The sequence below is a fragment of the Mixophyes fleayi genome, chromosome 4 (genome assembly GCF_038048845.1).
Source record: "Mixophyes fleayi isolate aMixFle1 chromosome 4, aMixFle1.hap1, whole genome shotgun sequence".
In the NCBI taxonomy this organism is placed as follows: Eukaryota; Metazoa; Chordata; class Amphibia; order Anura; family Limnodynastidae; genus Mixophyes; species Mixophyes fleayi.
In genome coordinates, this window is record NC_134405.1 from 341,367,030 (window position 1) to 341,383,195 (window position 16,166).

Sequence of the window (16,166 nt, forward strand, 5' to 3'; positions counted from 1 at the left end):
TGGAGAGCGCGGCTCACAAACGTCTGATACAATCTGCATTTCTAGCAGGAGGACCCACAGAGGGTGAACTACAGCGCCACCTGATGGTTATTTTCATGCTGCAGGTTAAAGGCGGGGGGGACTGGCGGGGTGTCATGATCTGGGGAGATTGGCGGGGGCTGGTTGGCAAATTTTAGCAGGTAGCCCAGTGACTCAGCCCAAGGTAGCCCACAATGGGACCAGATGCCCCCCGGTCGGGGATACAAGTCAGACTGGTATAATTTCATCTCTAAGAGCTGAAAGCTGAGCCGTGTAAGAGACGCCATAAGCACCCGATCGTTCCCATAAATAATTTACAAAGTGAGAATTGTAGACGAGCAGGAACGAGAGACGTGGGCCCTGTCGTGGCACGGTTTACTGAGAGGGTGCGGGCAGCGTGTGATTGTATATATTGTGCATATTGTATCAATATGCATGACTCCCCCCAGTTATTTCCCCTAAACAGTCTGCTCTACACCCATTATACATTATAAGACCACCTATTACAGAGATGCTCAAACTCAGTCCTCAAGAGCTACCAACAGTTCATGTTTTCAGGATTTCTTTAATTGTGCACAGATGAGTCAATCATTTGGCTGGGTCAGTAATGATCCCATCTGTTTCTACAGATAGAAACCCTAAAAATATGACCTGTTGGTAGCTCTTGAGGACTGAGTTTGCCCTAATTCAATCCCACACATATTATACCCCCATATTTTAGTCCCCTCATTCTCCACCTCCTGTTATAACCCGACACGTTAACCGAGAACACAATATAATCCCCAATTTCACTTTCTCATATTTTATAACTCCACCATCTCACACATTACAGCCCCCATCCGACCCCCCATACACACACACTTCCATAGTACACTCTCTGTACACTGAACGCTCCGGACTTTAATCCATGTGCTACGTTTACAGCAGTTGTTACATCGTATTCTAGAGATGGTGGGTGGTCTGCGAACAGAATTGACTCCGGCAGCGTCTGCAGATATAAGATCCTGACTCTCTCACCTGTCAATGGAATATTTATTCCTTTAATGGTAACAGATAATGATATTAGAGACAGACGACTGGATTGTAACAGACCGATCATGTGAGATTAGGAGACCTATAAATCAGTATTCTCTGATTTGTTTTATCGCTGGCACAGTCTCCGCAGTTCTGCGTGTGCCTGAGCCAGCTTGCCGCGGTCCTGGATAACTTTATGTTTTCTCGCAATCTGAGCAGAGCACATAAATAGCAGCAGTTATTTGTATCAAAACAACACACTATGCACATAATAATTTGAACCCACGTGCCCTACAGAAATTCTAATTTGTTTCATTGACCTAATACTGCAGTATCCGTGGCCCTTAGACGACCAGGATTCCAGATAATGATTCTATTGAAATTGGCGTGGCTGTAAATACAGATGACCGCTATCGTCCAGCGTTTGTGGGAGGTGTGTCATACCGCCACTTCTAAATTTCCACTTCGACCCCTGGTTTGTAGTCACCGTGCACTAACAGGCATCAGTGGAGCCGGAAGGGACCATAGAGACGAACATCTGGATCATCTCCAGTATGGTCACCCATAATTTTGTCTCTGGGCTGGTGTATCACCATCTTTACCCTGGCTCCTTTATACAGCCCCCAGTCCAAGGTGCGGAGACGGGGAGTGGGTGATAACTGCAGAGCCGTGAATTAGAATTCTAGCGCCTCCCTAGCCCTCAATTTTATCCGAATGAACCTGAAACATTACTAAACTGCGCCCCCCTTCGGTGTTGCGCCCTGGGCGTTCATCCCTGTCGCACAGCCCTAGTTATGACCCTAGACAACTGTACTGTAGCTGTTCTGAAATGTCACCTTCCTGCGCCTCCACTCTGGGGACAACCTCGTCTGGCTGTGGGGGACCCCCAGGGTATAGGGGTGGGGACGGTGGTACAGACAGCGTTTCTCCTTTTGCTGTGAATTTTCCTATTTAGCTTCAAAGTGACACAAGTGAGATGTATGAATCTTTCATTAGATAAATGATTAGTTGCTTCTCTTTAATGCCTCATCTCCCCCGCGGACGTCTGATAAATGCATCTGACTTAAGAGAGATAGATACAGACTGAACATTTGTTCCAATAACCATTTCAGTGCTGTACATGTCTCTGGTTTCATTCTACCTGAAGATCGGGGAAGGTATTTATCAAAAGACCTTAAACATTCTGTACCCCATATCAGTCACTTACAGTAAGTGCATGCAGATATTTCTGTCATTGAAATACAATGTACATAAACATATAGATTCTGCTCAGCCAACTAGATGCTCAGGTTAGTTCCAAGCGTTCTTAAATGACACACAAGATTTTACACTGTTTAGCTTCATTTAGAAACCTAAAGGAGTATTTCTTCTCCTATCCGTCACAAATAGAAGTCAGCGGCTGTGACAAGTCAAAAAGCTCAAGTAGCAAAGCTGAGTATTGTTCTGCAAACTAGAAGTAACATTTCTGGCCATGTTTCTATGTTTGACTCCTACAATTTTTTTAAAGTATATACATAAAATCATTAAATGCTCTGAAGCCTACTCTATTCAGACAAAATTGTGACAAAATAAGCCCGACCCTCTGACTAGTGCAAACCACGCCCCAACTCACACCACAACCACCCAACCACGCCCATTTTTCAGTGGAGGCCCGCCTACTTCCTCATGAGCCCGCCTCCTTATAGGGTCTGCAAATCAGAACTGTTCTGGATGGTTTAGAGCTACGATCCACTTTGTAGATTCACCCTGATGCCAAGTGAAGAAGTTTTAGCTGCCAAATAGTTTTGTAAACAGCTTTCAGCCCAAGACTGGGACAGACAACCTGCCACATAGATATGGGGGAGAAACACATCCATTTAGGGCAGTAATACACTATATATATATAAATATCCTACTATGGATTTACTCGCTAGCAAATAAAATCACTTAGATACGAGTGGAACAATTGTGCTGATTACAGATCTATCTGAGGCTGCGCAGTTTAATGTCACAATCTGCAGGAACTACCAGTAAATACAATGTGTACACAAACCCCCAACAGCTCGCGACCTGCTATAATATTCAGTTATATATATATATATATTCCAGAAAAGTCTCTGCCTGTGCAGGGTAATTAAGAAAACAGCCCTTGAGTTGATTTATAAATATATGTGTGAACTAAATATTTCTGCACATTTGTGGCTATTTATAGGTCCTAGGCGGTCTTACAGTAACATCCATTTTTTTTTTCCTTTGACTTGTTGTCAGATCTCAAAATGATTATATCACACACATAGCGCCCAACATTTAGACATGTAAAACAAGAACTGTCCTGTGTCAGACCAAACTATCCACCTGTGGGAAAAGCCGAAGCCGTCACCCACAGGCGGTCTCTGTGACTACGACCAGAATAACCAGTTTCTGTCTATTTTTCTGCAAAAGGGACATTTTACTATAATTTGTTTTTTAAGAGTTATTACTGCAACATTCTCTCCCATGATATTTACTTTGTTATACCAGATCACGGTATGTCTCGGACATAGGGATGCTCCAACTCTCCCTGAATGTCATGGAGACTCCTGAATTTTGGCTAGGTCTCCCGGACTCCTGGGAGAGCAGGCAAGTCTCCCGCATCCTGCCCATTGGGAGCCAAAATGATGATTTCATCGCGGGGACGGGGCAGAAATGACAAGATTCCCCCCCCCCCCCCTTCTGCCCTCCCCAGGGTCTCCCGGATGCCAATAACAGAAAGTTGTCTAAGATGGGATGCCCTCTTAGATGGTTTTCCATATAAGTCACTTTACAGCATACTAATGGTGCACAGAGAATCCCGTTCTGTATAACAAGTACATATAATGACAGTATACTAAATCAAAGCAGCTGTATAATCTTATTTACTGATATATCTCTCTATCCATTCCCTCCCTATGCGTTTTGCTGGTAGCCCCTCCCTAATGCCGATGGCAGAATATGCAAATGAGAGAGAGAGAGGTGCCATAAACATTCTTGCAGTGTAAAAAAGGAAGATGGCCGCTGTAGGGATAATTATATTATTTTATCAGCTTAGTATCTCATTGGTTTCACCAATCTCTAATGTTTAAGATTGTCAGGTCAGCCGTGTACAACAAAACACGCATAAAATGCACACGCTTCACGGCTTTTATTGCACGTACTTCAGACGCACACTGTAGAGACACAATGGCTACAATGCCAGGGCGCAGAGTGCGTCACAGCGACCTGCAGCGCAGCCTCCGGTGTCTGCAATTCATGTGTCCTGACAGCCCTTCTCCTTCCACCAACAATGCGTTTATGTCACCTCAATTAGTTGTTACTGACCGGTCAATTTACTAAGACAGGGTGATAGTACTGGATGTGCTATCGCGGCTTATCGCCATCATAGAAAACCACCTATCGTCGCAATTTATCAATGAGAGTTTGCTGGACATCTGCGCGGTACTGGGCGGGAGCAGTGAGGCTGAACTTACGGATCTCCCGGTATCGAGGGTGCTAACACTTTGCATGGAGAGAGTTATCGCAGGAGACACCAGGTGAATGTGGTTACTGGCTGGAGTTACCTCCGGCCATAACTAGCATTAACCCCTTAATAGATGGGGCAAACTAAAAAAGAACAGTTTGATAAATAGACCCTAAGTGACAGTGAGGAAGTCAGTCTGCTGTAATCTGCTGTCTATGTGACCAAGGGGCGTCTGAGATTAAGGGGATACTTCAGTCTGTTATGTTTAACTCAAAAAAACGACATTTATAAGCAAAGAATTAAAAATGTAGAACAAGAATCAGTTTAGATTACTTTAAATGCATACGTGGCTCGGTATAAGCTCAGATCAGGGGGTACTTTGAATAAACTTACACACTATGGGGTAATTAGTATTAACAATCACACTTTAGGTGACGTCTGTGTTAAAAACAGAGTTTGAGAAAGTGACTTACAGGATCCCTGCGCCCATCTGCAGGAGAACGGTCTGGCTGGTTCCCGCATCCTGCTGTAACGCACGCAGAGCGCTGGGAGTACCCTCTTCACATCGGTCAGTCTGTGCAGGGTAGCGCTGGCTGGAGGCTGGCTGGAGACAAGAGACACACACACAGACGGTCAGCAGGCTCTATACATGTATGTGCACACGCAGTAGACGCCTAGTACCTGACTGCTCCACCCCCCAGTGACAGCTAATTTGCCCCTGGTGAAAAATGCCACGAAACTCACCCAACAAGTGTCAGCTGCCTAATTCCTGTTTTTGACGCTTTTGTCTCTAAAACCAAGACCTGCAAAACTGTGTATTTTGGAACTATAAGTCCCAGCATGTCCATCCAAATGCCAGATGGGCATGCTGGAACTTGTAGTTATCTGTCCTGTAGGAAATAACGCTCATGCTGTTAGAAATGTAGTGTTTGTGTTTGATGATGTTTTGCTCTGTAAATAAGCCAAGGAGTCACTATTGTAGCATTCTTCATAGCTGACAGCAACCTGGGGACTTCATCTGTAAGACATTTGGGTGTGGTCGGTGTTATTAAGGTTAAGGCGAAGTCGTGAGTGGCCCAGCTCAGATTTTGCAGCTTTAATTTAGAGTCGAGCCAAGACACTCCCCTTCCCAACTCTAAATCTGTCCGCATTTTTAGTATAACTTTTGGGTGGAAATGAACTGCTGAAATCTAAGAAACACACTGTTGCTGCCATTTGACAGACTGTTAAAGACAACTTCTCAGTAGAAGCCTCTGCTACCATGGAAACAGTCAGTGTAGTCCACAGTTTGTTTCTGTGTCTACAGATGTGTCAGTCCTTATCCAACCTATCTGTCAAATGGCTGCAACAGTGTGTTTCTGAGTTGTCTGTGTTTTAAGCAGGCAATTTCAGGCATAAGTCCCAATTTAATTACCAGGTGTTATTATTGTAAGTTGTAGCACCCGGCATAATGCTGTTAGTTACTCCACATCATTTCTCAGTTACTCTTTAAGGACGTAGCGGAATACTGTAGTGTACGTGTAGACAGTACTGCTGCATTTGTGGTGATACATTTTAATTTTTCTTCAGAGTGTGTGCACACGGGTATTGTCAGTGCAACACGTGTTTTTACAGCCCGGTAACCGTACTTCAGGCTGAAGAGAACAGACCTGTGCACAAGCATTTTCCGACAAGCTTCTCATCTCATTTAAATCATATTCCTGCTTAGAGAAAACCGCTCCATTAGAACGAGGACAATGAAAACAGCTTTGTCTTCTTCTACCAACACAAGCTAACGAGCGTCCCTCTCCCCTGTCCCATTCTATAGTAATCAACACATAATTCACAAAGCTTAAATAAGACACTGTGGGTCATGACCACAGAGTACAAGACGACATCTACAAAACTAAAATATTACAAACAGGAAAACTCGACCGGCTCCTACTCAGCTTGTGACTCCTTCCAGTGGGTTTAGAGTACACACAGATATTCCGTCTATCAATTTACTGGGAATCGGGAAATTGATACACAACATTCCTATGGATATTGATTTAACTCACAATATATAAGGTGATAGACAATAAAGGTCTAGTGCATTCATTACGTGATTCATCCTAAACTCCTGCACAAGATGCTGTAATATAAGTTATGGTCACAAATCTTGGGATTATCCGGCAGATTGTACAGACCCAATCATAGGCAAACCGAGGGGGGGGGGGGGGATTTCCTAGTGCCTGGAAACCCCTCTCCAAGCCTAAGGCAAGGCAATGTATAATTGAGGTGGCTGGACCTTGCTCCCGCTTCACCCGGCTCTGCTTGAAAAGGGAGAGCTGCGTGCACCTAACAGTAGTACACGCAGCATTGCCCATGTATATTATGGGGATAGGAAGAGTTGGGGAGCAGCCAAGCACTGTCTAAAATTATAGCCACGCCCCCATTCATGCTGGTCACGCCCACTGGCGGCGTGGTGTGGAAACCCCCCCTCTACAAATCCTGCCAATCACTAGTGTGCTGTGATATAATGAACGTCTGAGCAGTTGTGTGTAGTTTATGGTGTGTGTGTACCATAGGCAGGGGCGGGCTGGGAGAGGGAAGCCCGGGGGGCACACTGTCGGCCGCATCACATGTGACGAGGCCTCTGACACAATCGGTAACGGCTAAAATAAGCCCCACGCCGACCCACGGCCGCTGTTTGGCAGAGTTGATTTTTTTCTGCAGCGTCTCTGTCTGTTTAGGTATAAGATATATATAGATTTCGCCATATATTATACATAGAACGAAGCGTCACATTTCATCAGATAAGAAAAGAAAAATGTAGACAACAAAAAAAAGTAGAATTTGTCCTAAAACTGTCAGATAAACGAAAAGAAACACCGATGGGGGGGAATTCAATTGGCCGCGCACTATTACTGATAGTGCGGTAAGTTTAACGCAGGTTTCTACTCGCGGGTCTCAGTGCTGCGAGCAAAAATCAGCGTTGAAACTACCGTACTAATGGTAATAATACGCACAATCATCATAGTATCGGTATAGTGCGCAGAACGTGTTACTGTCACGAGTGAGTGACGCGGCCAAGTGAAGTCCCCCCATAGTGTAATCAATTTGGCACCAACAAATGATAATCAGATTAAAAGCAACGGACACTATTTATAATGATCTCCTTATGTCTCTCTGTTGATAACCTCCTTAGAGAACAGATTTGTCTTTGTCTGTTTCTAAAATTATTCACAGTGAGTAGTGAATCGGTGAAAAAAAGGAGCTGTTGGCAGATTCAATTGAACTTTGCAGAACTAAAAATTGGACGTGTTATCCCAGAGCGTGGTCAGTGGGAATTAGAATATCAATAGAGGATTTAGTCCTAAAACTGAGTCAAAATAAATCTAAAAAAAAAATCCTTTTTTTTTTTAATGTGACAAAATTAAAAATACCTGAATTTACCTGGCAGCTAGCACAATTGTTTAATACTCATCAATGAAATCAGCCGTCCTTTTCAATTAAAGCCGTTTCTCTTAGTTGTAATCTTAGAGAAGTAGTGAATCTGCTGTTCGGTGCAACTCTTGTTCTAAGATTATAGAGCCTATATCTGCAGAGATGATGATCTGTTAGTGTTAGTATTAGTATTATTAGTGTTATTGTGGCGATTAATTGATTTTCAGCTGTTTTCACCATTTTGAGAACTGCTAAGCTGCATTCTTTCAGTTACATTTTGCATTAATTTATACAGAACTCTTTCTTTTCCCAGTAAACATGACACATGTTACTATGATACCTACATAGGTGATGGAATACAGACCGGGAGACCTGAGATGGACAGGACTTTGGAATACTAGTTAATAGAAAGCAGAGTACTGCCTGTAATTGCAGCTGTGGCCACCAGGGGCACCCTTCACAGCAGCACAGTGCCAGGCAGCAGCTGCAAAAAAATTTCAGGATGCATAAAAAGGGAGGTAGGTGCGGAGGTAGGGCTGGATTCATCTGCGTATGCAGTGTGAACACAACTTCACGCACGTAACTTGTACTCCTGCGTGTCTGTATACAGATACAAGCGGATCTCAAGATATGTTTTCATTTGAATCTTAAGAAAGATGAATTAGGACAATGTGTTACCAATAAGTCACTAATTAGACAGTTTCAGGGTACCGTTTTGGGCACCTCAATGTGAGAAGGAGATAAGGAAACCTGAAATGTTAATACATAAAGGGAAAGGAAGAGTTAAATTATAAACCGGTTAGAACAACTGGGGTTGTTTATTTTGGACAAAAGACACCTTAGAGGTGACCTAAATAGATTTAGACATATTAATTGAGGCCAATCCAAAGATTTGTCTAATGAACTTTTCATACCAAGGTCCATGCAGAAGAAAGATGCTTCCACTACCAGCGTTGGAAAGAGTTCTTTACTGTAAGGGTAGTGAAGCTGTGGATTTTTTATTACATGAGGCAGTGATGGCAACTTCGCAACCAGAATGAAAAATGGATCGGAAGTGGTGTCTGTACTTAGTAGAGGACATTATGTGAGTGATTGATCCAGGGACTTTATCAGATTGCCATGTTTTTTGGGGGAGGGGGTCCACATACTTATCTTTGATAAATAAGCCCCTAAATTATCAACTGTCACAGTGGGGTTTTTGTCTCCATCAGCAAAATTATATTCTACGAGAGGGTGAACGCAATAGACCTGCGTCTTATTACAACCTTACAGTAACGCACGTGTTGGGTCTATTTATCATTACAACCCCAAAAATATTGCCAGCGTGTGCATGTCTGAGCCAGCATGCCTTTCAATGGAACAAAATATTAAATAGAGTATAAAAATAGATTGTATTATACTAAAGATAAAACAATTCAGAAAATAAAACCTTTTTTTAATGCTTTTGTTCTGTTACTTCCATCCTCACATGGCGGTAACAGAACAGGTGTCACGACTGTACAAATACCGCCGCAAATCGTGTTGAATAGGCTTCCCGGCTTCTTGTATTGGTCGAAGCGAAAACAAAACCCATCAACCGCAGTAACACCTGTCCCTGGTATTAGGTCTCTGCCCCCTGCGTAGCCTCATTATACAGATACCCACACGGGGACTCACCCTCTGCTGCTCCTGCGTCCTCTGGGAAACCTTCTCTGCGTTCTCCTCCGCAGCGGCAGGAGATCAGCGTCCTCCCCTCTCACCCGGATCATACAGGCTGCTGATTCCAGGTCACCCAGGGACCTGTGTTGGTTTAGGGGCTCAGAGTTACCAGGCTACCATTGCCCTGGATGTCATGTGCTGGGGGTCTCGCTGCCCTCGCCCCACAGCGCAGCTCATCTCATGAGGGCAGAGGTGACCTACATTATGCAGCGACCTACAGGCATGAAACCAATTAGTAATGTACTTGCGCACACACAGCGGGCAACAGAAACCAAAGCACTTACAGCTTCTCCCTGTCACATATATTCTTCTTCTCTCTCTGTCTATCTTTCTCTCCTGCTCTGTCTCTCCTTCTCTGTCTCTCTCTCTCCCCTCTCTCCTGCTCTCTGTCTCTCTCTCTCCTGCTCTCTGTCTCTCTCTCTCTGTCTCTCTCTCTCCTGCTCTCTGTCTCTCCTTCTCTGCCTCTCTCCTTCTCTCTGTCTCTCATTGTCTCTATCTCTCCTTCTCTTTCTCCTTCTCTCTCTATCTTTCTCTCCTGCTCTCTGTCTCTCCTTCTCTGTCTCTCTCGCTCCCCTCTCTCTCCTTCACTCTGTCTCTGTCTCTCTGTCTCTGTCTCTCTCTCCTTCACTCTCCTCTCTCTCCCGCTCTCTGTCTCTCTCTCCTTCACTCTCTCGCTCTCCTTCTCTCTCTCTCTCCTCTCTCTCTCTCTCTCTCTCTGTCTCTCTCTCACTCTCCTTCTCTCTCTCTCTCTCTCTCTGTCTCTGTCTCTCTCTCACTCTCCTCTCTCTCTTTCTCTCTGTCTCTCTCTCCCGCTCTCTGTCTCTCTCTCCTTCTCTCTCTCTCCCGCTCTCTCTCTCTCTCTCTCTCTCTCTCTATATATATATATATCTATATAAAGATACACAAGCATTTATATAAATTCTTCTTAAATCTGTGCCCCCGAGAGAAGGGGATTCTCCTGTACCCCAGTGCCCCCTCCCTGTGTCCATATTACTCCCAGGATTGCACTGTACAGGTAAATTGGTGTCAGTTAATCATAGTTGAACTGTACATTGTTTATCTTTATTTTGTGTCGTACTGCTTGTTGGTTCTGAACCTCACAGTATCCTGAGATCATTTAATGACTCAGATATTCAGCGTCTTCCAAAGCTGCTTTCTGTGTGTCACGCTGTGCACTAACGTCATGTCTGTATGACCACAGGTGACGATTGTCATAACACCCGACTGCTGAAAGACCGAATTTATTAAACTCGTGTAGTCGTGGAAGCTGATGACCACACATGTATGTGGATGACACATGGCGGCAGAGTGGTCAGCATTGTGACCTCACAGCACTGGGGTCATGAGGTCGATTCCTGACCATGGTCATATCTGTGTGGAGTTTGTATGTTCTCCCCGTGTTTGTGTGTTTCCTCGCACTCTGGTAGGTTAATGGGCCTGAGTCAGTGTTTACTTATTGGAAGATAATTTAGACTGTAAGCTCTTATGCGGCAGGGACTGATGTGAGTGATTATGTATACTCTGTACAGTGCAATAATAATAATAATAATTGCCAGCTGATCCTAATGTCCTGGAGCGGTACAGGGTTTTACCATTCTTTCCTTATTATCTAGGCTCTAACAATTATCAACAAGGGGTCTTTAAAATAAAACTATAACCGAGTTCGGTGCTCATATCATTCCTGATAATGGGGTTGACGCACTCTCTCCGGCCGGCAGAATCATTACCTCCGACGGCGCACTTAGAGCGGACGTTGGTAACGTTGGGATTTATAACTTTGTCATAATAAAACCAGGTTCTGAGCTCTGGATAGGGAAGCAAATGTGAGGTTCTAGGTGGTCCAATGATATAAATCAATATATTCACTTCCTGCATGGAAAGTGATTAACTATAATTAATAAGAGTTATTTATATAGCGCCTACATATTGCGCAGCGCTGTACAGAGAATATGTAACCATTCGCATCAGTCCGATCCCCAGTGGAGCTTACAATCTATATTCCCCACCACACGCACACTAGGGTTAAACTATCTATGTGCAACGCTGCAGAACGCAGATCACTTTATAAACGCTGTATTGTACTTGGATGTGTATTATTTATCACAATGAATCCATTTACAACAGATAATACAAATAACATAGAAAATCCACTTGAAACTTGCCCATGGAGCTTGCAATCTACGTGCGCCAACATTCTTTACTGAGCCAAGGGTAAAACTGCTATATTAGGTCAGTAGGCACCAAACATGGCGACCGCTTTATAACACAGCTGCTGGGACAAATGTTACACATACGGCATATTATAAGCTTAAAAAGTTGCGTTATTTTCTAGGATACCGCGTTACTAATCTGCTTATTCCAATACAACATTTCTGGGGTAATCTAGTAAAGTGGGGCGGACGAGAAGTTAACTGTCGCGTTACTGGGGGGGAATTGTCGCTGTAAATAAAATAAGCAAATAAGAATTGCTCGGCTGTGACGGACAGCCAGACGCTGACTATATCTTACAGCATCGCGACCTTCTCTGTGTCCTGGTAACACAGAGCCATGAATAAGTCGATTATAAAACAAGTGTCGGTCTCTCTGAGAATGTTAGAAAATGTATATATTTCTTTATACTGAAAGTAGTAGATCCTTGGATCCGACGCCCAGGTAGATGTGGCAGAAATACCACCGGGAAAGAAATTAGACGTCATAAACACAGTAATAATTACATCTAATCTGCCGTTAAACAAATGATGGTGACTATTTATCAAAAGGAGGTAACCCCTGCGAAAAACAGGATTCTCCCTATTTGCCAAACCCCCACAACTACCATTACTCTCCTCCGATCACGAACGCCGTTCCAATGCTTATTACAATAAAGCATTTTTCCTTTCTGTTTTTTCTTAATTCATTTTTTTTTTTTTTTTTTTTTTCAATATTAGTTTTTGACAAGTGTCTGGAACAGGTGACCCCAAGTCTGGGCTTCCAGGTCCTAGCTGGTTCAGGCACGCGCAGAGGGTCCCGGGAAGGGCTGGGCAAACGGCAAGACTCCTCTTCCCGCTGCTAACCAGTGGCGCCGAGGAGCGGAGGAAGAAAGAGATTACTGAGCACCAATCGAAAATCATATTAATGTTATAAACAGACCTCCATGTCTATAGGGTACAAATGGTGCCACAGTCATACACTGCAAACATATGTGTATTGTTCTGCTCTGAAAAAGAATCTTGGAACATTGATGGGTGTTTGTAGGGCGATACCGTTCAGATTCCTAGGCTGAGAACTGAAATTAGATTGCTAGCTTTGTAGGGCAGCCAATGACAATGTGAGATCAGCATGAATGAAATGAAAGTCGTTTAGCTGAACGTACACAGAACACGCACATTTGCACACTCACACATTACATGCACAGATTGTGGATTTACATAATAAAACCTTTGCAGTAAGATTTACCTGTACTGATGTCTGTGTCTGGCAGCTGGTGATCCCTGGCCGGGGTACGGCTGTGCCCTGTGTGATGCTGACAGTTTTTGAATGTGAGGATCTTGGATTGTGTGAAGGAATTGGATTGGGCGCTCAGACTACCCTCTGCCAACGCTGGTTTAATTTCCTGCTGGGGGCATAATCTCTTGGCGAAATACGGCTCAAGTCTTAATCTGTGCTTCTCATTTCACATGGTGGCGGTGGGGGGGATTTAGCACATTGAACCCCTAATCTATGAGAGGAAAGGTGCTGGCACTCTGTAACCCATTCACTGCCAACCTAATGTACAGATGTCTGTGTATTAGGAGGAGGGGGGAGGTCAGTGTGTCCTGATGTCTGTGTATTAGGAGGAGGGGGGAGGTCAGTGTGTCCTGATGTCTGTGTATTAGGAGGAGGGGGGAGGTCAGTGTGTCCTGATGACTGTGTATTAGGAGTAGGGATGAGGTCAGTGTGTCCTGATGTCTGTGTATTAGGAGGAGGGGGGAGGTCAGTGTGTCCTGATGTCTGTGTGTTAGGAGGAGGGGGGAGGTCAGTGTGTCCTGATGTCTGTGTATTAGGAGGAGGGGGGAGGTCAGTGTGTCCTGATGTCTGTGTATTAGGAGGAGGGGGGAGGTAAGTGTACCTCTGTATATGACCGACCGTCCAATGCACAATATCCAGGAGTCTATTATTTCAGCTGACAATAGAGTGATGATCTGGTGACCTCTTTGTCACATTTCTTCTTGTATTATCCAAACAATCCTTTCTGTGGCCCCATCATCTCCCAGTTGATAATCCTTTCATCCATCCCCTGTTGGGGCCCCTGAAGGCTCTGTATTTGAACCTCTGTTTTTCTCTCTTTACACCTCTTCTCTCTGCACCTTATCCGCTGCTTCATCCTCCATGCAGACGACATCCACCTACCTGTCCTCCCATGTGTCCCTTTTATCCATATTTATGTGTCCAGCTGCTCCACCATTTCCACCATGATACATAGAGTTCCCCATGTCGCTGTCTTGGTGTCATCCTTGACTCGGCCTCCAGCTTTAAGCCTCATATTCAGTCCCTGTTTCTGTCCCGTCATCAATCTGGATGTTACCAAAACCCTTTTCCATTTTCCCATTATCTCCCGCCTGGACTACTGCAACCTCCTCCTGTCCGGCGTTGCCCCCATCTGTCACTGCAGCCACCTTAGATGCTGTGAGCCTCCTCTTCCTCCTGTGTCGCTGTACGTCCACTGGAAGTCTCTGCAGATCCCTACACTCTCCCCGTAACCTTCAATCCACCTACAGCAGGTCAACCTCAGCTTCAAAGCCTTGACCAACTGCTCCCGTCCATACACCTCTGACCTCTCACCTGTCCAGCCCCGCACAGGTTGTAGCTCCTCAAACATAAGCAGTGATAACAAGGCTCCTTATAAATATGGGGGAGGGTGCGTACAGTGTGCTGTATGGGGTGACTGGTCAATATATTAGGCTAACAGTCACATGTAGTCATCATCAGACCACACTGTATCAGGGCCCTAGGTCTCTGTTTATTCTGCCTAATTGATGTAATCTGCCTTCTATCCGGCATCTTTATTTTCCTTGGGGTTACTCCGTGGCCAATCAAAGCAGAGAAACTTATTTCTAGAGTTTTCTGGTAGTGGAATAAGTACTTGTAGTCTTGGAGTTCCCGTAGAGCGTTGGGACCTCATCATGACCTGAGTTAGAGTTCTGTAGAGTCCCTTCAGATCAGGAGTGATGTTGGAATTGGGGTGATGTCCTACAGGTCGACAACTCAACTTCAGTCTACAAAATGTCCAAGTGATCATTGAAATTCAGGTTTTATGTCATATTATCCATAAAGAGAGCTAGTTCTATTTCATATCTGATACAGATAATTGTCTAGAGGGAGATTGGTTCTAGGAGATTTGCCCCGATGTGTCATACTGGTGTCTAGGAGGACGGGGTAGCTGTGTGATGTACGGGTTATGGCTTGTATGACACAACGGTATGAATGAGAAGACGATAAATGTGTAGCGGACTCATTATGTGTTGAACAGTTTACCAAACATATGAATGAATCACTATAGATAGGATTTAGAAAACGTTTCTCGTCCTCTCTGTCCGCCAGCCTGGTTATATGTCATCGCTTCATGCCAATAAAGACAATATCATCATCAGCTATTTATATAGCGCCACTAATTCTGCAGCGCTGTACAGAGAACTCACATCAGTCCCTGCCCCATAGGAGCTTACAGTCTAAATGTCCTAACATATACACAGAGATAGAGAGAGAGAGAGTAGGGCAATATGATAGCAGCCAATTAGTATGTTTTTGGAAGGAAACTGGAGCACCCGAAGGAAACCTACGCAAACACAGGGAGAACATACAAACTCTACACAAATAAGGTCACGTTCGGGAATCGAGCTCATGATCCCAGAAGTGCTAACCACTGAGCCACTGTGCTGCCTAAATGATGTAATATCCCCATCCTCTGTCTTCCCACTCTCATCATCATCCTTTTCTTATCACCCACTCTCGTTTCCCACTTCTTCTGTTTATTAGATTTTTTTCCCCCTGTTCTTAAAATGTTTCAAATTATGTGAAGGTAAATCCTGGCTTTGACGATGGTCTTGGATATGACAGTCCGGTATATGGCCGGGGTAATGTGAGATGAGGATTATGGAGGTAATCTGAGGTTACTGATTTGATCTCTTGTCCGCTCTGACATATTTGGGGTTTTCTTCCATCCACGTGGAGGTATTGATCATTTGCACAGCTGAAGCCTGTGATTTGGGGTGCCAGCCCCTGCTGATTGGTGTTTGAGGTAGTTGAGTTTCACAACAGGGAAGTTTCATACTTCGGGAAATTCCTTCCTAATCTGTTTTGTTCTTACACCCGAGAGGGTTCTTGATGATCATTAGATCATTGCTCCAGGGGTGGAGCATCTGCAAGCGCAACACCTCCAGACTGGCGTATCTGCGGCAACTTCTGCTAACTATAGAGCGGTTGTGTGAATACGGCCCAATTCCTACCCTCTCTCAGAGTTCGCCCCTTAATAAATAGATCCCAAGTTGTCTGAACATAGTTTCAAAAGGAGCTTTTAAAAGAATTCTAATAAATAAACAATAAATAAATATATTAA

At 44.3% G+C, this 16,166-nt stretch overlaps 2 protein-coding genes across 13 annotated transcripts in view; one reads left to right on the forward strand and one right to left on the reverse strand.

The window, feature by feature from the left end:
* CACNA2D4 (calcium voltage-gated channel auxiliary subunit alpha2delta 4) overlaps window positions 1-16,166 on the forward strand; it is a 141,895-nt gene that overhangs the window by 94,204 nt on the left and 31,525 nt on the right. The window lies entirely within an intron of this gene.
* Window positions 1-16,166, reverse strand: part of LRTM2 (leucine rich repeat transmembrane protein 2) — a 733,960-nt gene that overhangs the window by 13,051 nt on the left and 704,743 nt on the right. The window contains exons 2-3 of one of the 4 annotated variants that reach the window (XM_075210746.1): window positions 9,551-9,677; window positions 4,960-5,090 (exon numbers count right to left, since the gene is read on the reverse strand). In XM_075210746.1, coding sequence (XP_075066847.1) covers window positions 4,960-5,090; window positions 9,551-9,642 — 223 coding nt within the window. In that variant the 5' untranslated portion in view covers window positions 9,643-9,677. Of the gene's footprint in view, window positions 1-4,959; window positions 5,091-9,550; window positions 10,478-13,027; window positions 13,339-16,166 lie in introns of those variants that run through there. The other 3 variants (XM_075210748.1, XM_075210745.1, XM_075210747.1) reach the window with 3 other exon arrangements.